Source organism: Oncorhynchus nerka, linkage group LG8 (genome assembly GCF_034236695.1).
Source record: "Oncorhynchus nerka isolate Pitt River linkage group LG8, Oner_Uvic_2.0, whole genome shotgun sequence".
Classification (NCBI taxonomy): domain Eukaryota; kingdom Metazoa; phylum Chordata; class Actinopteri; order Salmoniformes; family Salmonidae; genus Oncorhynchus; species Oncorhynchus nerka.
Window position 1 is genome coordinate 55,397,345 of NC_088403.1, and position 24,073 is coordinate 55,421,417.

Consider the following 24,073-nt stretch of genomic DNA (forward strand, 5'->3'; position numbering starts at 1 on the left):
TAATCGGCTAAATTGTAATTATTCGCCTACCTCCTCATGCCTTTTGCACACAATGTATATAGACTCTCTTTTTTTTCTACTGTGTTATTGACTTGTTAATTGTTTACTCCATGTGTAACTCTGTGTTGTCTGTTCACACTGCTATGCTTTATCTTGGCCAGGTCGCAGTTGCAAATGAGAACGTGTTCTCAACTAGCCTACCTGGTTAAATAAAGGTGAAATAAAAAATGCTGACAATATTAAACAACACAATGCTTATTGGAGTGGCAGGTAGCCTAGTGGTTAGAGCGTTGGGCCAGTAATGCAAAGGTTGCTGGATTGAATCCCCGAGCTGCCAAAGTAAACATTTATCGTTCTGCCCCTGAACAAGGCAGTTAACCCAGTAGGGTGTCATTGTAAATAAGAATTTGTTCTAAACTGACTTGCCAAGTCAAATAAAGGTAAAATAAAAAAAGATTATCTGTGTATTTCACCATGTTTATTCAGGGTAATAATTGCAGGTGAATAGTGGGGAACTGCCACTGAGAATAAGGCAGGACAAACTTGCATTAGTGTACTGGGTGAGGTTGAAAGGGAGTTCAGAAGGACATGCAGTGGTCACTGCAACTGGGGAATGCTGGGAGCAAGGTATGGGTAAGCAGAGGGTGTACAGGTGGACAATCGGCCAGAAGGTGGTAGAATTATGGACTGGGAGAGAGATAGGGTGACAATTGTGTTGGGGAACATTCCTCTGTGGCTGCTTCCAAAACCAAGTGTAGATGTGGTTATGAATGGGGTGAGGATGTGAGACGGTGTGTGGAGAGATATATAGATAATCGGTTTTAAAAAGTTTTACGGATATTTATTGCTTCAAAGGATCCAGTCAGTGGGAGGGTGGGGGGCAGGGGTGTATGTCCCAGATTTCAATGTTAGTGTATGTAAGCGGTTAACTGATTATGTGTCAGTGTATGCGGCCGAGTTTATGGCCTTGACTTTAGGTTTGAGATGGGTGGAGGAGGTGAAACCACTTAAGACAGGCAGGTTGGATATGGGAGACTTGTTTGCTTAGCATTTGATATGTTAGTGGAGATGATGTTGCTGTTAATGGGATTGGAGAGGATGGGAGTGGTGGTAAGCTTTTGCTGGGTTCCCGCCCATGTGGGTGTGAAGGGTAATGAGAAGACCGATGTGGTGCCTAAGAGTGTTGCGAGGAGAGGGGGTAGATATTCAGGTCCCACTGGGCCGCCGGGAAGTCCTTAATCCAGGCAAAAAGGCTTGATCTTTGGTAAAGGGAGTGGGATGTTAGTAGTAAAGGAAGAAGTGGGGAGTATTGGATACAGGACAGAGGAAGTTGTGTAGAGTAGACTACGGTTTGGGCAACCAGGTTTGAATGCCACGTTGTGGATAATAGGGAGACATGAAACCAATCTGTGTGATGACTGTTTAGTGGAGGAAACGGTGGAGCATGTGTTGATATTTTGTGAACTGTATGACGTAGACAGGGAGAGATTGTGTGAAAGGGTTAGAGAGGCTGGACGGGTTGGGGTTTGCATGGTGTAGTGGGGGGAGGGAAGTGGTGTCTAAGGTTCTATTTCACTTTCCTAAGTGGAACAGGACTAATGAGGAAAATTTAATGTAGGTAGGCTGTAACACGCCACATACTCCAGTACAGTAGGTGGCGGTGTTTGCACCTTAAAAGTTGTGATCCACCAACTCAACCCAATCACACATAACCAAAACACATTTTTAGAATCCAGAGAGACACATAAAGTATATTACGCTATAGACAAGTTACATTTTGAAAAATACTGGACACACTTTTTTGATAATTTGGTCTTTATATATTTTGGGATGTTATATAATATTGTAAATCAATTTTAAAAATATTGAAACTTTTTTTATCCCATGAACTTGTTTTATGAATGAATTTTTTTCCCAATAAAATCAAGAAATTCAAAATCCAATCAAATTGTATTGGTCACATACCAATATTTAGCAGATGTCATTGCGGGTGTAACGAAATGCTTGTGTTCCTAGCTCCAACAGTGCAGTAGTATCTAACAATTCATAACAATACACACAAATCTAAAATAATGTATTTAAGAAATAAAGAAATATTAGATTGCGCAATGTTGGCGTGACATTGACTAAAATACAGTAGAATAGAATACAGTATATACAGTTGAAGTCAGAAGTCATTTAAAACTCGTTTTTCAACCATCCACAAATTTATTGTTAACAAACTATAGTTTTGGCAAGTTGGTTAGGACATCCATTTTGTGCATGACACAAGTCATTTTTCCAACAATTGTTTACAGACAGATTATTTCACTTATAATTTACTGTCTCGCTATTCCATTGGATCAGAAGCTAACATACACTAAGTTGACTGTGCCTTTAAACAGCTTGGAAAATTCCAGAAAATGATGTCATGGCTTTAGAAGCTTCTGATAGACTAATTGACATGATTTGAGTCAATTGGAGGTGTACCTGTGGATGTATTTCAAGGCCTACCTTCAAACTCAGTGCCTCTTTGCTTGACATCATGGGAAAATCAAAAGAAATCAAAATATTGTACACCTCGACACATCTGGTTCATTCTTGGGAGCAATTTCCAAATGCCTGAAGGTACCACGTTCATCTGTACAAACAATAGTACGCAAGTATAAACACCATGCGACCACGCAGCCGTCATACCGCTCAAGAAGGAAATGCGTTCTGTCTCCTAGAGATGAACGTACTTTGGTGCGAAAAGTGCAAATCAATCCCAGAACAACAGCAAAGGATCTTGTGACGATGCTGGAGGAAACAGGTACAAAAGTATCTATTTCCACAGTAAAACGAGTCCTACATCGACAAACCTGAAAGACCGCTCAGCAAGGAAGAAGCCACTGCTCCAAAACCGCCATAGAAAAGCCAGACTACGATTTGCAACTGCACATGGGTACAAAGATCATACTTTTTGGAGAAATGTCCTCTGATCTGATGAAACAAAAATAGAACTGTTTGGCCATAATGACCATCGTTATGTTTGGAGGAAAAAGAGAGAGGCTTGCAAGCCGAAGAACACCATCCCAACCATGAAGCACGGGAGTGGCAGCATCATGTTGTGGGGGTGCTTTTCTGCAGGAGGGACTGGTGCACTTCACAAAATAGACAGCATCATGAGGATGGAAAATCAGTCAGGAAGTTAAACCTTGGTCGCAAATGGGTCTTCCAAATGGACAATGACCCCAAGCATACTTCCAAAGTTGTAGCAAAATGTCTTAAGGGCAACAAAGTCAAGGTATTAGAGTGGCCATCACAAAGCCCTGACCTCAATCCCATAGAACATTTGTGGGCAGAACTGAAAAAGCTTATGCGAGCAAGGAGGCCTACACACCTGACTCAGTTACACCAGCCCTGTCAGGAGGAATAGGCCAAAATTCACCCAACTTATTGTGGGAAGCTTGTGGAAGGCTATCCAAAACGTTTGATCCAAGTTAAACAATTTAAAGGCAACGCTACCAAATACTAATTGAGTGTATGTAAACTTCTGACCCACTGGGAATGTGATGAAAGAAATAAAAGCTGAAATAAATCTCTCTACTATTATTCTGACATTTCACATTCTTAAAATCAATACAATTTCAATCAAATATATTTATAAAGCCCTTACATCAGCTGATCTCACAAAGTGCTGTACAGAAACCCAGCCTAAAACTCCAAACAGCAAGCAATGCAGGTGTAGAAGCACGGTGGCTAGGAAAAACTCCCTAGAAAGGCCAGAACCTATTAAGAAACCTAGAGAGGAACCAGGCTATGAGGGGTGGCCAGTCCTCTTCTGGCTGTGCCGGGTGGTGATTGTAACAGGGCATGGCCAAGATGTTCAAATGTTCATAGATGACCAGCAGGGTCAGATAAAAATAACCACAGTGGTTTTCGAGGGTGCAACAGGTCAGCACCTCAGGAGTAAATGTCAGTTGGCTTTTCATAGCAGATCATTCATCTCTACCACTGCTGTCTCTAGAGAGTTGAAAACAGCAGGTCTGGGACAGGTAGCACGTCCGGTGAACAGGTCAGGGTTCCATAGCTGCAGGCAGAACAGTGGAAACTGGAGCAGCAGGACGGCCAGGTGGACTGAGGACAGCAAAGAGTCATCAGGCCAGGTAGTCCTGAGGCGCGGTCCTAGGGCTCACGTCCTCCGAAAGAAAGAAAGAAAGAGAGAGAGAGAATTAGATGGAGCATACTTAAATTCACACAGGACACCGGATAAGACAGGAGAAATACTCCAGATATAACAGACTGACCCTTGCCCCCCGACAAATAAACTACTGCAGCATAAATACTGGAGGCTGAGACAGGAGGGGTCGGGAGACACTGTGGCCCCATCCGACGATACCCCCGGACAGGGCCAAATAGGCAGGACATAACCCCACCCACTTTGCCAAAGCACAGCCCCCACACCACTAGAGGGATATCTTCAACCACCAATTTACCATCCTGAGACAAGGCCGAGTATAGCCCACAAAGATCTCCGCCACGGCACAACCCAAGGGGGGGTGATCCTAACTGACCTAAGACAGAGAATTTTTACTTGGATTAAATGTCAGGAATTGTGAAAAACTGAGTTTAAATGTATTTGGCTAAGGTGTATGTAAACTTCAACTGTATATACAGTACCAGTCAAACGTTTGGACACACCTACTCATTCATTTACATTACATTTAAGTCATTTAGCAGACGCTCTTATCCAGAGCGACTTACAAATTGGTGCTTTCACCTTATGACATCCAGTGGAACAGCCACTTTACAATAGTGCATCTAGGTCTTTTAAGGGGGAGAAGGATTACTTTATCCTATCCTAGGTATACACATTCTGTACATTGCAGAATAATAGTGAAGACATCAAAACTATGAAATGGCGCATATGGAATCATGTAGTAACCAAAAAAGGGTTAAACAAATCAAAATATATTTTAGATTTTAGATTCTTCATAGCAGCCACCCTTTGCCATGATAACAGCCTTGCACACTCTTGGCATTCTCACAATCAGCTTCACCTGCAATGCTTTTCCAACAGCCTTGAAGTAGTTCCCACATATGCTGAGCACTCGTCGGCTGCTTTTCCTTCACTCTGCAGTCCAACTCATCCCAAACCATCTCAATTGGGTTGAGGTCAGGTAATTGTGTAGGCCAGGTCATCTGATGCAGCACCATCACTCTCCTTCTTGGTCAAATAGCCCTTACACAGCCTGTAAGAGCTTTATATGTCCATACTTGTACAAAACATTTCACTATGTAAACAATCACAATATAAATGCTCTAGAATTACATTTTCCAATTCACAAAAGCTACATTAATTACATATTTAGAAATACTATTACAAGGTTAATATCGGTGAAGGATCATGTAAGTCAGCGAAGTCTCTTGATAATTTAGCAAAAATGTGTGTGGATTAGTTCTCCCACACTGCCATTTCATATCAAATGAAGATGCCCACCGAAAATTTGCAGCAGCGGTAAACTTGCTGTTAATAATTTCTCGGACTAAATCGTCGTTACATTTCTTATTTAATATATTGATGCCATTCATTTATACACTATCACTGTAATTTAGTGCATGTAATGAAAAGCTTGATCGATCTATCAGTTAAGTAACGATTCAATTGGGAATAGCTTTCATTAAGATGTCATATTCCTTACACAACATAACAAAGTTAGATTTGGCTAAACATTCATTGTAAGTATAAAGATTACCTTTGTAATGTATAAGCTGATTAACCACGAAGATGTTATTGGAAAACCAATTGTGAATTTTTTATTTTATTTTTATATTTAATATCACTATTATTGTAAATAAAACATTTGTGTGGAGAGAAGTTGTGCTTGTATAACAAGGACCAGCACATTACAGGTTGTTTATGAAATTTGACTAATTTAACAGGAAGTTTACCCACAGAATTAGGGCATTGGAGTAAAAAATGAAGCCCCACAATATTCTGGAAAATAAAATGTGGTATTATATTCAAAAGACTAAGGTTTTTGAGATACCTTTTAACCCAGTTCACTTTTGTAGTCTGGTTAAACAGCGTAAAATCTAAAACATTAAGACCACCGTCACATATCTTGTTGGAAATTACATCCTTCCTGATCTTGTCTGGCTTATTTTTCCCAATATTATTGAATATTAATTGGTCGAGAGTGGTACACATAGATTTACGAATCTCTTAATTAAGATGTAAAAATATAAAAAGCTCGAGATAAACCCTCCGCCTTTGACAACAGAACTCTAACCTGAAGAGAAATCTCTCGTCAACTATGATATTTTTTTATTTTTTATATATATATATATTCAATTAAGCGATGTACATTAATTTCTTTCATTTCGTTAGTATTTCGTGTAATTTTGACACCTAAGTAGGTTACTACATCTTTGACAGCAATTTCACAAATTTCACATTTTACAATATTCAATACCAAATCTTACACTTGAGATTATTGCTCTACTGTATGTATAGCTACTGGAACCTGATTTTAATTACTTAAAAATGTACTGCTCGTTCACTTTTTGTTTGTCTGCTTTCCACGGGGACGTGCTGCGCGCAACCGTCAGTTTCGAATCGGTTTGAGAATACTTTTCTCCCCGCGGAAGTGACGGCAAGGCGGCTCGCAGTTCGATTCCGGATTTGCTATAGACTGCAAGCAGTTTTCATGTTGACGTTTGTTTGTTTTCCATCATTATTTTTCTTTAGATACCACGGAGCAAATACGCGCACGAATTACTGCTTTCAAATTGCAATGGCCTAAAGTTTTTAGTTATTTTAGTCAAGGGTTCAATCAAGGTGGTGGTCAGCCTACCGAGCGAGCTAGCTACTAGCTTGTCAGCGAGACGAGCTGCGTGGTATATTCTGACCGTAGCTAGCCAGATTGGCATTGGATACCAGTCATCGTGCTAGAGTAACTAGCTACTTCTGTTTTAGCTATTGTTTTTATAACACAATTATTCTGCTACACAATGCCAATGCATTCCAATCGATGAGAGTTGTGCAGCAAGCGTGCAGAGGCTCTCACACGTTTGCTTGGTCTAGTTTGGTTGATTTGGTTCGTTTTGGAGAGGTTGTAGCGAAAGTATACCGATTCGACTCTTCGAAGCCTAGGCCGAACCAAATTGGTCAACTTTGTTGAGAGGGCTGGCTTGTATAGTCCCTTCAATATCTTGTTCCTGTGTGGTCGCCGACATGCTGAAGACCCGACAGTGTCTATTTGGCATCCGCACTTTCCTAGGTGTAACGTCCAGAATATGGGGCTTCTTCTTGTACATTCTCAGGAAGCACCTACGCACGGTAAGCATTACCACAGATAGAACAAGGGTTAGGTATAAAACATCTTTGACATTATTATTGTCGAGTTGTTAAACCAACTCACTCCTCGATTCTCACGTTATTTTTGCTATGTCTGGAGAGTGTGTCCAATGATTTATACACTGAACAAAAATAAACCCAACATGTAACAATTTCAAAGATTTTACTGTTCATACGGAAATCGGTCAATTTAAACAAATGCATTAGGTCATAATCTATGGATTTCACGACTGGGAATACATTTGAGTCTTGGTCACATACCTTTTAAAAAAGTTAGGGGAGTGGATCAGAAAACCAGTCTGTTTCTGGTGTGACCACCATATGCATCATGACATCTCCTTTGGATAGAGTTCATCAGGCTGTTGATTGTGGAATGTTGTCCCACTCCTCTTTAATGGTTGTGCGAAGTTGCTGGATATTGGCCGGTGCTGGAACACTGTCATACAACTCGATCCAGAGCATCCCAAATATGCTCAATGAGTGACATTTTGGTGAGTATGCAGGCTATGGAAGAACTGGGACATTTTCAACTTCCAGGAATGATGTACAAGCATGGGGCTTGGCATTATGCTGAAACATGAGGTGATGGCAAAGGATGAATGGCTTGACAATGGGCCTCAGAATCTGGTCACGGTATCTCTATGCATTAAAATTACAATAAATTGCTAAAATGCAGTTGTATTCGTGGTACATAGCTTGTGCCTGCCCATACCATAACCCCACTGCCACCATGGGGCACTCTGTTCACAACGTTGACGGTAGCAAACCGCTCGCCCACACAGCACCACACACGCTGTCTGCCATCTGACCGGTACAGTTGAAACGGGGATTAGTCCGTGAAGTGCACACTTCTCCAACTAGTGGCCATCCAAGGTGAGCATTTGCCCACTGAAGTCGATTACAACCCCAAACTGCATTCAGATCAAGACCCTGGTGAGGATGACGAGCATACAGATGAGCTTCCCTGAGATGGTTTCTGACAGTTTGTGCAAAATTTCTTAGGCTTTATAAGCCCACCGTTTCATCAGCTGTTTGGGTGGTTGTTCTCAGACGATCCCGCAGGTGAAGAAGCTGGATGTGGAGGTCCTGGGCTGGCGTGGTTACACGTTGTCTGCGGTTGTGAGGCCAGTTGGACGTATTGCCAAATTCTCTAAAACAATGTTGGAGGCTGCTTATGGTAGTGAAATTAACCTTATATTCTCTGGCAACAGCTCTGGTGGACATTCCTGCAGTCAGCATGCTCCCTTAAAACTTGAGACATCTGTGGCGTTGTGTGACAAAACTGCACATTTTAGTGGCCTTTTATTGTCCCCAGCACAAGGTGTGCCTGTGTAATGATCATGCTGTTTAATCAGCTTCTTGATATGCCACACCTGTCAGTTGGATGGATTGTCTTGGCAAAGGAGAAATGTACACTAACAGGGATGTAAACAAATTTGTGCACAACATTTTAGAGAAGCTTTTTGTGCATGTGAAACATTTCTGGGATCTTTGATTTCAGCTCATGAAACATGGGACCAACCCATTACATGTTGCGTTTTATATTTATATCATGCGTCATTGGATGCGTGTCTGTCTCAGACTCACACAACTTGCATATTCAAATGTCTTGGTTATAGCTGTCATAACCCTGTCACAAACCCAAAGCACAATCAATCTAAAATTAGAACCAATCATCTCACCAAGAGCACAAGCCTTATCAGAGCCATAGTCAGAATAGAATTTGCTGGAAATGTGCTTCCGGTGGGGCTGTAGGAACCATTGATATAAACAGACAGAACCTATGCTATGGACTCACACTAACCCATCTGATTCTGACATTTGTTAATTGAATGCAGCTGCTCATATGTTTGTGGGTAAACTTTTTGTAGCCCACTACTGTAGTGTGATGTGAGTGTTAAGGTGACAAAGAAAGGAACTTGTTCGACAGAAGTCTTTGATATATGGACTTGACCCAGAAGACTCTGGTCACCTACTGGTTCACTGATGCTCCTAATATAAACTTGACATTTTTGAGGTGTTCAAGGCTCCACCTGTTCAAGTAATGCACAGTCGGGTCGGGTGATGCATATTGTTTGTTTATTATATACTGTCTCTAGGCTGTAAACTGAATGCCGCGGTATCAAATTATTTAGTTTCCGACTTAGTTTTGCAGCGAGGGAGGGGGAGGTGTTACGTCTAAGCATGGTGTAATATTAGTTCCAGTTTATTTAGCTTTTGGGTTAACAGAGGGTAGTCCACATTAGGGCCAAAGGGTGAGGGATTACTGAGCCACAAAGACTACCCTGCTACTGTTCACTCTCTCACACACACACACACACACGGTTTAGTCAAGCTCCAGTGTTTACGGCTTGTACTGTATTACCTAAAGGTGATACATTGTCACTGACCAGAAAGCCTCAGGGCCTAGTCGGTGGGTTGCAGACGCAGTGTTTGGATCGAGATACTCTATGATGTGTGGGGTTGATGTAACACATCATGTAACACATAGTGGGAAATAATTTATTCCACAATGTAGCAACCTGTTACTCCCCTGAACGAGTGGTTTAATGTTAATTCTCTGGAGTATGATATTACAGGTACGACGGTGGTTTTCCCACTCCCAATGACCAAGGTGACGACGGGCCTAGGTGTCTGGCTGAAGCAGGTTGCACATTCATACAATAGAGAGCCTGGTATGCTGTAGCCATGTAGGTCTAGACCAGGGCTCTCCGACCCTGTTCCTGGAGAGATACCCTTCCGTAGGTTTTTGCTCCAGGTTGGAGGGCTGGAGAATGTTTCCTGGGTTAAGTGGGTGGCATACAGACAACACCCCAGGGGGTACAGAAAGTGGGGCTGTGGGTTCCCCCCATGGCTTCCACCAGCTGCTCATGAACAGGCTATCCCTAGGCCTGGTCAGCCGTGCCATGCCCCACAGGGCATGAAACGGGCCTGGCAGGGAAGTGCTGTCGAATGGTTTCGGACAGAACAAGTTTTTTTCCGGCCCCAGTCAGTCACCCTGCGGGTCTCCCTTTTCCACTTGGTCCCCTATTCTAGTGACAGCCGAGGACAGCTGGGGGAGCTAAATATAGCCCTTATGGAAAACAGGGCCCTGGGGCCACTGAGTCTGAAAACTGTCAAAGAAGCAAGGAGGGAACCATGAATGAATGGAGTGAAGAAAATGGGTGTGAATAATCTGATATTGCTCCCTCTCGTCACATCCTTTCCAACAGGTGTCTCATCTGCACTGACGGGTGTAAGCAGATTCCCAGTAGGCCTCAATACTACATAGTGCTGACAAGTAAATGCAGCAGGTGGAACCACAACTTTTCAAATGCACACAAGGATAGCAGCATAGGAAGCAGTCAATGGAATGACGAGGGCTTTTACTGTAAAGTGGAGTTTGATGCGTTACATCCTCTTGTAATAGTTATCTATAGCTTGGATTGTTTTGACATTTTTAGTCCTGTAACATGGCCAATACCACAGTAACCAAACGTCCTCTTCTGTTCTGTTTTCAATTCTTGAATTTTATGCTCACAGATGGACTCTGTCATTGGCTGAGTTTACTATGTTTAATCTCTTTCGGTCTGTCTTTCTTTCAGGTTATCCAGTACCAGACAGTGCGGTATGACACTTTACCCCTGTCCCCTATCTCCAGAAACAGACTCAGTGAGTATATAGTCCACTTGTCTAAATTTAGTTAAGTCATTGTTCAGTAATGCCTGTAAACCGATCTGCAAAGAAAGAGCTGTAACTTTTTCAGCTATTTTTGTATAAAAAAAATATTGACAAACAAGCAAAGTGAGAAAATATTATCACAAATACAGAACACACACATAAACAAAAATGAAAAATCAACTGGTACAATCTGTACAAGGAAGCTAGTACAACAAAGTGATGGGCATCTAATGGTATACATATTCAAAGACAACCTACTGTATGTGCATGAAACACGGGTGCTCTCTGGGCACTAGGAGGTCCAAATACTACTGTTTTAAGAGCTTGTCTCAATAAAGGAAAACGGGGGACTGTGCCTTCACAAATGTGGGTTCGTGGTCCTGTAAATCCATTGTTAATTTCAGTTCTTAGGCTGAAGAGTATGAACGCACCCCAGTCTTTTCAAATGGCTTTTCCGTAGGACAGCCCTGCTCAACTGTCTTATCCTGTGGTGCCTGGAGAAGTGGGTTTACTCAAATTTTGCTAAAGGAAAATCCGAAGTGGGGCTGCCGGGGGGGAAAAGCCGTTGACAAGCTCTGCTTTCCCATAGTTTATACAATTGGATGTTCTATGTTCACAACAATGCTTAACTCTCATCCAGAGACCATTTTTTTAGGTCCAGGGAAAAACATTTCAAATATAATTTTGGGAGGGTGTAGTTGCCCTTTCATTTAATTGCTCACCTAGCAAGAGACCGTTTTGCTAGCGGTGTTTCTGTACAATGTAGCTAGCCCTACAATTTAGGCTACAGGTGATGGCAGAGTTTGCAAAACAAATGCCCTCCCGATTGATACAAAGACCTACTTTGCAGTCAACATTTAATTGGGAAGGTTTTTTGGGAAATCCTTTTGAATTGAAATTTGAACTGCCATGATGACCGAATTACACATCGCAAAGATTCAACTAAGATTTAGGACCAAACTTATTGAATAACTGGTTTGCATACCCATTGTTGCCTACATTAGCATTTACTGGTAGATAAAATAGATTGAAACGTCTTTCCTAGCCTTCCGGCTACCGATGTCGTTAAATTCTGTGAGCTGCTCAATGAGAACCAGTTGAGAGCTACATGCTCTTGCTGCCTGATATTCTGCTGAAACTAGATGTGTGCTGCGGACATGTGGATATATTTCACGTGCTTTGCGATTGTGTAGGATACTTTGTGCATGATTTCTCTTTTGCGCTATATAATTGATACGGCGTATATACTTGCACTATACTATTGTGATACACATCAGTGGGGAGTAATGTGTGTGTGTGTGTGTGTATACGCAATGCCCACTGAAAAATATATATATATACCTATACCTGCATATATAGCCTCCCAATACACCACTGAACTTATCACATATATCGGATACCTTCTGTTGAAGCGTGTGTTCACAAAACAAATATGTGAGCGCATTGGCGCAAACAAACCATTTTGTCACTTGTGTAAGATGGTAAAATCATCGCTATTACTGTTATGTTATTTTATGGTCTTATAGATTAGACCTAGCATGGTGTGTGTATTAACTAAGCCATGTTCAAGCTAGAGCGGCCCATAGTGCACACAAGCCTCTCTGCTGTTTCCGTAGTGCCAGGCAGCTTGATGTACAGTACGCCCCCCCGGACAGGACACTAGTCTCTCACAGGGACTTGCCCCCCAATCTGCTTTATGCTGAGTGCCAAGCAGAGTGGCATCGGGGTCCTATTTGTTTTTTTGTCTTTGGTATGATTCGACCAGGGAGTGAACCCTCAATCTCGGGGAGGACAATCTAACCACAAGGCTAAGTTGGTGAGGTATATATTATTGAACAGGTAATAAGCAAGTGTGTGTTTGGTATTCAGATGCAGTAAAGAGGAAGATTCTGGTGCTGGATCTAGATGAGACGCTGATCCACTCTCACCACGATGGGGTCCTCAGACCCACAGTGAGACCCGGCACACCACCAGACTTCATCCTCAAGGTAAACGCATGCGTGTAGAGAATTGGGGGGGTAGCCAAACCTGGACCCTCTGGTCCAGAGGCAAGCATGCTGCGCGTACACCCATCTGATCCAAGATGATATTACTCCTAGTCTGTTTCCTCTCTCTTGCAGGTAGTCATTGACAAGCACCCTGTCAGATTCTTTGTACATAAAAGGCCGCACGTCGACTTCTTTTTAGAAGTGGTGAGTAAAAGTTAGCAGTTTTTGTCCTTCGTCAACTATGAGTTCTATTTTGTACGTCAGTAGCTAGGTTCCCATCCAATTGGCGACTGATTTTCATGTGAAGAGTCTAAAATCCTCAAAGAAATTATGCACGTTTTCCCACCAGTAGTGTTTCCACCAAATTGACTTGTAGCTGATAAAAAAAATATATATATATATATTCGGTACCTGAAAACTTAATGTTCAATGTGTTTACATCGCATTTTCAACTTGAGTGATAGTTTTGTCACAAACTGTTGCATTAAATAGCAAATGTGCCTACTCTGATGTTGACACGTGGCCAACAGCTGGCCGATACAGTGAGGGTAGACTAGTGATGAGGTTATGGCTAAATCAGTCATACATCGATCACCATGTCACCTGAATCAGACCCTCAATATTTTATTGAAAAGGAGCATCAAGATCACCATGCACTTTCACCGCCCTGTGAAGTTTATCTTAATTTATTTTATATATAGCCTAATAAACTGCATGGTTTCCAGAGTCGTAGTGGGAGGACCACACATGTCATCGCGTGACTTGATATGATAGTTTTATAGTAATACTAATTATTTGTGTGTCCCTTACTGGAAATGTCTCAACAAACAGCACAGCATCACCAATTGGTGCATAAATGTGGATACAGTTTGTAAATTCTCCGGGGGAGGGGCATCGAGCAGTTATTTATTCAGTTGATTTATACTGGTGGGAATGAATTATTTCTGGGCTCTGTTGGTTTTGTAAAGATGGACTCCGTGTCGGCGGCCTGATGGTAGGAGCTGGTACTCCTGGTTGAGTGGGTGTGTCAGGTTGGTGGCGTCTTGCCCTCACCACTCCAAGAACAGCGCTTTCATTTTCTTGAGATGAATTTAATTTACAGCTTTACTACTATTTTGTGTAGTGGGTTTTTATTTGCGATATACCAGGCTTTGAAACCGAGAGTGATGTCTGAGCAAAGGATTTGTAGAATATGGTTTGTTATTCTTTTGACCTAATTTATTTAGGGTGCGTTTGTAAATTCACCTTGGCTATCAACTCCGATTTCAGAACACTCATTTGAGTAATGCAGAGCGCAGAATAACTGATGAATTTACGAACACGTAATATGAATATGACCGGAGTCAGTGAACGTCGGCAAAAAAATATATATATTGTTGTCATTGGCACAGTTAGTCGCCAACGCTCTAGATAACATGAATACAGCCTAACCAGCTCTGCTAGCGTGAGTAAAATGGTCAGTTGAGGGGTTCTATTAATTGTGTCTGGAAGTAGCTAGCTAACTTTAGCCAGTTAGCTTGGGTTCTGACTGTGAGGTCAGAACGCTCAGATCAACCCTACTCCTCGGCCAGAGCGTCCAGTATGCGCTCTGAATGGTCCGAGAGCGAAACGCTCTGAATTTACAAATGGCCTGAACGCACTCTGGCACTCAAGTACATTTCCAAACACCCTTATTTTCCTCATGAAATAGTGTGTTGGCATTCCAGGAGAGTTTTGAGTCAATTATAGTTCAAAGATATTTGTATTGCTCAACTGACACTATTTGTTCTGAGTCAATGTGGATGGGCCCGCAGTCATCTTTTATAGTTCTAAAGTCATTTCCTTGGGGGGTTTCACATTAAGAATGTTTTCCTTGCACCATTGGGTGGAGTGTGCTATTTCTGTTCTGTAGTCATCCTCGGACCCCTTAATTAGACCAACGATTGCTGTATCTTCTGCGTACTTTACTGTTGCACATTCTGATGTTATTAGGGTGCGATCATTGGTGTAGAGCAGGGGTGGGGAATTTGGGCCACAAATAAACGGTGGGGGGGGCACAGTGGCTCGTGGGTCTGAGAATTTAAAAAAATATATATATTGTCTGCGTCCCTAAAAAGGGGGGCATACAGGCCACCAGTTGCCCATCGCTGGTGTAGAGGGTGAACAGAACCGGTGAAAGGACACTGCCCTGGGGTACCCATATATTGGTGGTTAGTGGGTCTGATGTATTCACATTGAACTTCACTGTTATGACACAACTGGTGAAAATACCGGATCCAGTTGATTAGGGGCAAGTATTAAATTTTTTTTTTTTTAACCAGTATATCAAGGTGTAATAAGTAGAAGGCAGATGAAAAATCGACAGTTCTGGCATTTATCTGGGTGCATGTAGATTTTATGGAGAAGGAAGAGCAGTGCATCCTTATCTCTGGCCTGGTTTACATGCAAACTGGAATGGGTCCAGTAGGCTCTCCGTGTGCTGGAGAATGTGTCCCAGGACAATGCTCTCCAAGCATTTGATTATCACCAAGGTCAAGGAGATGAGACTATAGTCATTCAGGGATTTGGGATTATTCATTTTAGGTTGGTTGCCGTTTTCCAGAAAAAAGGATTCTGTGTATGTCACTTGCCATTTACACTCCCTGATAATCCGCACGCTTAGACCATCAAAGCCTGTTGTTTTCCGAAGATTGAGTTTAGAGGGGACGTCATTTTCAGCGACGATTATGGGACTGTCATTCGGGAGGGTTAAGTCATTTACAGGAAGCCTGTCTGTTGTTTAAAATCTAGGTTCATTGGCTAGGTTGTTGTCATTTGTTTAAGATATTTCCATGCCTCCCTTGCTTTGTTATTTTCAAGCGTGTTTTCCATTTTGAGTTTGTAATCCAACTTATTATTTTTTATATATTTGAATGTCTCTCTGTATGGATTTCATCAGTTGTCCTTCGCACACATTGCTTTTCACTTTTGGTCAATTAACTGTTTTAGTTACTTAGTTATCCAGGGTTTTGCATTTTGGATAAATGTTTAGTGGTCTTTACTAGAATTACAGAGTTAATGCAACAATGTAGCTATGTAGTCAGTAATAGTTCAGTCCTTTAATGTTTTTGTTCGTGTCACAGAATTTCTTCCAAATGGTAGTCAAAGCAGCCTTTCAACATGTCCATATTTGTTTCGGACCAATCCTTCACATACCTTTTTATACAAGGTTCCTCAGATTACATGTTCTGTTTGTAGCTAGGTGAGAGCAAAATGGAATTGCGATCTGAGTCCCCAAGTGGTGCTGTATGCTTTTATAGCCATGCTTTGTACTTAAATAACAGATCTCGTGTTTTTCGATTGCGTGTGGCAGGTTACATATTGTTAATAATTTGGGAGGGTTTTGTTTAAGGTACAGCCGTTTTAATATCATTGCAGATGAGTTGTTTGGGTGCCTCTGGTGCTACGTTCTCAATCTCCTGATGAGATCATGGATTATGTCAGCAGCCTTGTCGTAGTTGGCTTTGGTGTGTGTGTGTACATTTTTGAACAGTAAGGCATTTCCAGCGCCATTTCTCGTACAATTCATTTTACCAACACAAAGATCCCACCATGTAGAAGGAAGAAATGATCTGTCTGCATTTAAAAATTGTACCAAAACTTCCTTTTTCCATCACAGCTGTTGTGATGATAAAAATACGTTTTTAGTTATACAAGATGACTAACTTGCATAACTGTGGATGGAAATGTGGTTATTGTCAATGATGTTTACCTCTGTTCTGCTTGGCCAGTTCTTTGACTGTAAATGATGGCGTGAGCCTTACATGTATCCCTGGATGTGTGTGTCACCCCTGTCTCCAGGTCAGCCAGTGGTATGAGTTGGTAGTGTTCACAGCCAGTATGGAGATCTACGGCTCGGCAGTGGCAGACAAGCTGGACAACAACCGGAACATCCTGAAACGCAGATACTACAGACAGGTATCACTCTCCCCTTTTCATATGAACACAACTGATTTATGTCCATCCATAGTGACCTAATGTACTCTCTATGGAGATAGAATCGATCAATCGTGTATTTGCAATCTGCTTACATCCTGTGTGTATTTTCCCTGTGTCTGCAGCATTGTACGTTGGATCTAGGTAGCTATATTAAAGACCTGTCAGTAGTACACGACGACCTGTCTAGTATCGTCATCCTGGACAACTCGCCTGGAGCTTACCGGAGCCATCCAGGTGAGATGACACACACACTCATATGGCGGTCCTGTATGGCTCAGTTTGTAGAGCATGGCGTTTGCAACACCAGGATTGTGTGTTTGATTCCCAGGGCCACCCATAGATAAAATGTATGGATGCATGACTAAGTCTCTTTTAGATAAAATCAAATCCAAGTTTATTTGTCACGTGCGCCGAATACAACAGGTGTTTCACCTTACAGTGAAATGCTTACTTACAGGCTCTAACCAATGGTGTGAAAAAAAAAAGGTGTTTGTGTGTGTGTAGGTAAGTAAAGAAATAAAACAATAGTAAAAAGAAATTTGAAAAAAGAGTAGCAAGGCTATATACAGACACCTGTTAGTCAAGCTTATTGAGGTAGTATGTACATGTAGGTATCGTTAAAGTGACTATGCATATATGATGAACAGAGAGTAGCTGAAGCGTAAAAAGAGGGGTTGGCGGGTGGTGGGACACAATGCAGATAGCCCGGTTAGCCAATGTGCGGGAGCACTGGTTGGTCAGGCCAAATGAGGTAGTATGTACATGAATGTGTAGTTAAAGTGACCATGCATATAAGATAAACGGAGAGTAGCAGTCCGGGTAACCATTTGGTTACCTGTTCAGGAGTCCTATGGCTTGGGGGTAAATACTATTGAGATGATGCAACCGGTCAGGATGCTCTCGATGTTGCAGCTGTCGAACCTTTTGAGGATCTCGGAACCCATGCCAAATCTTTTAAGTTTCCTGAGGGGGAATAGGCTTTGTCGTGCCCTCTTCACGACTGTCTTGGTGTGTTTGGACCAATCTAGTTTGTTGTTGTGGACACCAAGGAATTTGAAGCTCTTAACCTGCTCCACTACAGCTCCGTCGATGAGGATGGGGACGTGCTCGGTGCTCCTTTTCCTGTAGTCCACAATCATCTCCTTAGTCTTGGTTATGTTGAGGGATAGGTTGTTATTCTGGCACCACCCGGCCAGGTCTCTGACCTCCTCCCTAATAGGCTGTCTCATCGTTGTCGGTGATCAGGCCTACCACTGTTGTGTCGTCAGCAAACTTAATGATGGTGTTGGAGTCGTGCCTGACCATGCAGTCGTGCGTGAACAGGGAGTACAGGAGGGGACTGAGCATGCATCCCTGGGGAGTTCCAGTGTTGCGGATCAGCGTGGCAGATGTGTTCTTCCTACCCTCACCACCTGGGGGCAGCCTGTCAGGAAGTCCAGGATCCAGTTGCAGAGGGAGGTGTTTAGTCCCAGGTTCCTTAGCTTGGTGATGAGCTTTGAGGGTACTATGGTGTTGAACGCTGAGCTGTAGTCAATGAACAGCATTCTCACATAGGTGTTCCTTTTGTCCAGGTGGGAAAGGGCAGTGTGGAGTGCAATAGAGATTGCATCATCTGTGGATCTGTTTGGGCGGTATGAAAATTGGAGTGGGTCTAGGGTTTCTGGGATAATGGTGTTGATGTGAGTCATTACCAGCCTTTCAAAGCACTTCATGGCTACGGACGTGAGTGCTATGGGTCTGTAGTCATTTAGGCAGGTTGCCTTTGTGTTCTTGGGTACAGGGACTATGGTGGTCTGCTTGAAGCATGTTGGTATTACAGACTCAATCAGGGACATGTTGAAAATGTCAGTGAAGACACCTGCCAGTTGGTCAGCAAATGCACGGAGCACACGTCCTGGTAATCCGTCTGGCCCCGCAGCCGTGTGTATGTTGACCTGTTTAAAGGTCTTACTCACGTCGGATACGGAGAGCGTGGTCACACAGTCGTCCGGAACAGCTGACGCTCTCATGCATGCCTCAGTGTTGCTTGCCTCAAAGCGAGCATAGAAGTGATTTAGCTCGTCTGGTAGGCTCGTGTCACTGGGCAGCTCGCGGCTGTGCTTCCCTTTGTAGTCTAATAGTTTGCAAGCCCTGTCACATCCGACGAGCGTTGGAGCCATTGTAGTATGATTCAGTCTTAGCTCTGTATCGACGCTTTGCCTGTTTGATGGTTCGTCGCAGAGCATATCGGAATTTCTTGTAAGCTTCCGGGTTAGAGTCCCGCACCTTGAAAGCGGCAGCTCTACCCTTTAGCTCAGTGCGAATGTTGCCTGTAATCCATGGCTTCTGGTTGGGGTATGTACGTACAGTCACTGGGGACGACGTCCTCAATTCACTTATTGATAAAGCCAGTGACTGATGTGATTTATTCCTCAATGTCATTGGAAGAATCTCAGAACATGTTCCAGTCTGTGTTAGCAAAGCAGTCCTGTAGTTTAGCATCTGCTTCATCTGACCACTTTTTTATAGACCGGGTCATTGGTGCGTCCTGCTTTAATTTTTGCTTGTACGCAGGAATCGGGAGGATAAAGTTGTGGTCGGATTTACCAAATGGAGGGCGAGGGAGAGCTTTGTACGCATCTCTGTGTGTGGAGTACAGGTGATCTAGATTTTTTCCCCTTCCGGTTGCCCATTTAACATGTTGATAGAGATTTGGTAGAACTGATTTAAGTTTCCCTGCATTAAAGTCTCCGGCCACTAGGAGCGCCGCCTCTGGGTGAGTGGTTTCCTGTTTGCTTATTTCCTTATACAGTTGACTGAGTGCGGTCTTAGTGCCAGCATCTGTCTGTGGTGGTAAATAAACAGCCACAAAAAGTATAGCTGAGAACTCTTTAGGCAAGAGTAGTGGCCTGCAGTTTATCACAATATACTCTACTTCAGGCGAGCAAAATCTAGAGACTTCCTTAGATTTCGTGCACCAGCTGTTTACAAATATGCACAGACCTCCCCTCGTCTTACCGAAGTGTGCTGTTCTATCCTGCCGGTGCAGCGTGTATCCCGCTAGCTGAATATCCATGTCGTCATTCAGCCACGATTCCGTGAAGCATAGGATATTACAGTTTTTGATGTCCCGTTGGTAGGATATTTGTGATCGTACCTTGTCTAGTTTATCCAATGATTGCACGTTGGCGAGTAATATTGACGGTAATGGCAGCTTACCTAGTCTTCTGCGGGTCCGGACGAGGCATCCGGCTCTTTTCTTCCGTAAGATACGGCTGCAGAAACATTATGTGCAAAAAACGCATAATAGCACAATTGGTTAGGAGACCGTAAAACAGCGGCCTTCTCCTCCGGCGTCATTCCTAAAAAGAGCCTGCTAAATGGCATATACTGTATTCTATGCATTTGTATGCTACTGTTCAAAAGTTTGGGGTCACTTAGAAATGTCCTTTTGAAAGAAAAGCACTTTAAGTCCATTTTAATATAACATCAAATTAATCAAAGTACAGTGTAGACATTGTTAATGTTGTAAATTACTATTGTAGCTGGAAATGGCAGATGTTTTATGGAATATCTACATAGGCCCATTATCAGCAACCATCACTCCTGTGTTCCAATGGCATGTTGTGTTAGCTAATCCAAGTTTATCATTTTAAGACTAATTGATCATTAGAAAATTGCAAAAGGGTTATGTTAGCACAGCTGAAAACCGTTGTCCTGATTTAAAGAATCAATAAAACTTCTTTAGACTAGTTGAGTATCTGGAGCATCAGCATTTGTGGGTTCGATTACAGGCTCAAAATGACCAGAAACAAACAACTTGCTTCTGGAACTCGTCAGTCTATTCTTGTTCTGATAAATGCAGGCTATTCCATGCGAGAAATTGCCAAGAAACTGAAGATCTCGTACAACGCCGTGTACCACTCCCTTCACAGAATAGTTGTCTCTAACCAGAATAGAAAGGAGTGGGAGACTTCGGTGCACAAGTGAGCAAGAGGACAAGTACATAAGTGTCTAGTTTGAGAAACAGACACCAAGTCCTCAACTGGCAGCTTCATTAAATAGTACCCGCAAAACACCAGTCTCAACGTCAACAGTGAAGAAGCGACTCCGGGATGTTGGCCTTCTAGGCAGAGAAAAAGCCATATCTCCGACTGGCCAATAAAATATTAAAATGGGCAAAAGAGCACAGACAGTGGAAGATTGGGGAAAAAAAGTTATGGACAGACGAATCTAAGTTTAAGGTGTTCGGATCACATTTGTGAGACGCAGAAAAAATTAGAAGGTGGTGGAGGAGTGCTTGACTCCATCTGTCAAGCATGGTGGAGGCAATGTGATGGTCTGGGGGTGCTTTGGTGTTGGTAAAGTGTGAGATTTGTACAGGGTCACTCCATTTTGCAACGCCATACCCTGTGGACGGCACTTAATTGAAGCCAATTTCCTCCTACAACAGGACAGTGACCCAAACAATGCAATAACGATTTAGGGAAGAAGTAGTCAGCTGGTATTCTGTATTTTCATGGAGTGAAATAAAAAATAAATTAAAAATCATTATTTATAACCTTGTCATCATATTGACTTTTCTATTCATTTTGCAGCTCATTTCATGTATGTTTTCATGGAAAACGAGGACATTTCAAAAGTGACCCCAAACTTTTGAACGGTGGTGCATTTGTATATCATTCTAGGTCATATCCTTGGAGGTGAGCTTAGATAATTGTTTTTAAACTAAAAAGGTTTTGAAATCAGTTGCATTCAGCTTGCTGTGTGTGGGTGGAAGTTTGCCAAGCAGCTCTTGCACGTTTTATGCAAACAAACCACGCACACCAATTCAAATGTTTCCTATAGAAAGTGTGATTAGTCTTGTGACAGGCTTGTGAGAATCAGGGTAAGTTGGCATCTATGAAGGGACAACACTGCGCACCTTAGTAATACAAGGAAGGTTTTGTTGATTTTCTATCCGCAGATAGTTTTGTCCTATTTTGTTTTACCTATCAAATGTTATGTTTCATAACTCTCCTACTTTTGTCACTCAGAAGTACTCTCCTTTGTTTCCAAATCTCTGTATTTGCCTTTTAGACAATGCAATACCTATCAAGTCCTGGTTCAGTGACCCTAGTGACACAGCACTCCTTAACCTGCTGCCTATGCTAGATGCACTTAGGTGAGTATTTCATGTATTCAGACTGATGGATGAGCATCCTGCACTGTAGCAGTGTTTTTTCCATTTACCTGGTTGCATGAGAAATGTATTACCCTGACAACTGTCTTCTCTCCTAGGTTCACCGCTGACGTCCGGTCCGTCCTCAGTCGTAACCTCCACCAGCACCGGCTCTGGTGATTGGCTTATTCTGCAGGGAGGGTTTGGCTGACTAGCCCTCTTTTTAAACCCCTTCCCCTTGCCGGCTCCCATCGCTCCTCCGTTTCCACGCAGTGGACCTCTCCCCTCACCCCTCTCAGAAGGGGACAGAGGAGAGGTGAGTCGCAGCATAACATGAAACAAGGGATGAACAGAGCGAGATCTGGAAGGCCAGGAAACGACTGGGAGGAAGCCAGCTTTTCTTTTTCTAGTTTTCGCTTCTTTATTTGTATGTTTTTAAAAAAACAAAATGGAGTCTCAGCCTTACAGTTCCTGATACTGACTCTGTATGTACGCATGGGGCTGCGTTTGTGTACGTTTAGTTGGGCGAATGCTCACATTTGTACGTCTTGCTAAACTTTTGACGTTACAAAAAGAGAAGGAACAGCAAGGCAACGAACGAGACAAGTTTCCACCTTTTTGCTTCTTACCCTGGTCTCTGCACAACAAAAACAGGCAATGGCCTGTAATTTTACACACTCTCCTTGGTACTGGACTTTACTTCACTTAAGACAGCCAAGAGCAACCAGACAGGAGAAAATGGATGATGATTCGTTTTGAATGGGGGGTTTTGGGGGAATATAGGCCCTATCAATCAAGGTCATTGGTGTGTCAGGGTTTACCGATGATTGAGTTAAGACGTTCTACATAACAGATCTCTGGATGAATTATAAATCAGTCTAATTTGTTTTATCAAATGACTGACATGATCATGTCTATCTTGGATGTGTTCCCCCAAAAAGGCTTGTAGGATACATCAAGATGGAAGGATGGACTAAAGAAGTTATGAAAGAAAAGAATGGTTAAAAAAAAAAGACTTATTTGGATGGTGGAACCTCACTCTTTAAATTTCTCATCTTTCAGTTACCGTGATGTGTATCGTATGACCTGGACATCTCCGTTATTGAAAATCTTATGCCTGATACCATTTCAATTTATGAGATTTGCACTTAATTTCTGGATTTTTTTTTTTCAATTTTTCTGCTGCTGATTTGAAGCAGAATGAGCAGCCACCTGAATGTTTGACCTGCTCCCTTGACCGTATTGGTACCATTGTCCGCCACCTCTGTCTTTTCAATGCCATTTGAACAATTTCAATCTTGTCAAGGCTCCAGTCATGACTGCTTCTTTTTGGTTCAGTCCCCAGGTCTGTGTTACTAATAAAACACTTGTCAGTGTCGACCGCTTTTACCTGGTGCTCCTTTTTAATTCACTCTCCCTGGAAAATACTTGAAAGTAAAGTCTGGATTATACTTTTGTGTTAGCTTGTATCTTGACAATAGTATGCCTTTTGTGTGAATATACATAACTACCTACGTTGTAAATAGCTCGTATTGCAGTTTTATTCCAGATCAGTAATCGTGAAATTCTGCTCAATGAGTTCCACAAATATTACAAGTCTTCTGACACTTGACTGCTCTCATGTGGTAAGATTAATAACTGCATCGCTTGCTCTCGTTCCCCTTAGTCGTGGCCTCCGCTTGACTTGAAGGCTACCTGTTGAAGTAGCAAGGCACGTCTATTCCTATCCAGGCTGGCCGCTGGAGGGAAAACACACTGCTGGTCTATGCTTTCCTTCTATTCAGGGACTGTCCTAAGAAAACAGTGCGTAACTCTAGCTGATCATTTGCTAATCAACTGCTAGCAGAAAACAGAACCAGCAGGGGCGTATTAAGTTCAGTTAACTAAAAACAAGTACAAAATATAAGAAATTGCTCAAATTGGAATATGAAACTGGTATATATACCCCCCCGGGATATACCTTACGTTTCAATCTTATGATCAGACTACGGGTATTGTGACCGCTAC

The 24,073-nt window shown here is 42.5% G+C and overlaps 1 protein-coding gene across 1 annotated transcript; it reads left to right on the forward strand.

The window, feature by feature from the left end:
• The first annotated feature begins 6,575 nt into the window (after window positions 1-6,575).
• LOC115133614 (CTD nuclear envelope phosphatase 1A) lies at window positions 6,576-23,444 on the forward strand. Its single transcript, XM_029667037.2, has 8 exons — window positions 6,576-7,303; window positions 10,906-10,972; window positions 12,851-12,969; window positions 13,102-13,173; window positions 16,789-16,905; window positions 17,049-17,160; window positions 21,985-22,069; window positions 22,186-23,444. Exons 1-8 carry the CDS (start codon window positions 7,199-7,201, stop codon window positions 22,244-22,246), a joined length of 738 nt encoding a protein of 245 aa, XP_029522897.1. The 5' UTR covers window positions 6,576-7,198; the 3' UTR covers window positions 22,247-23,444.
• Window positions 23,445-24,073: the final 629 nt, after the last annotated feature.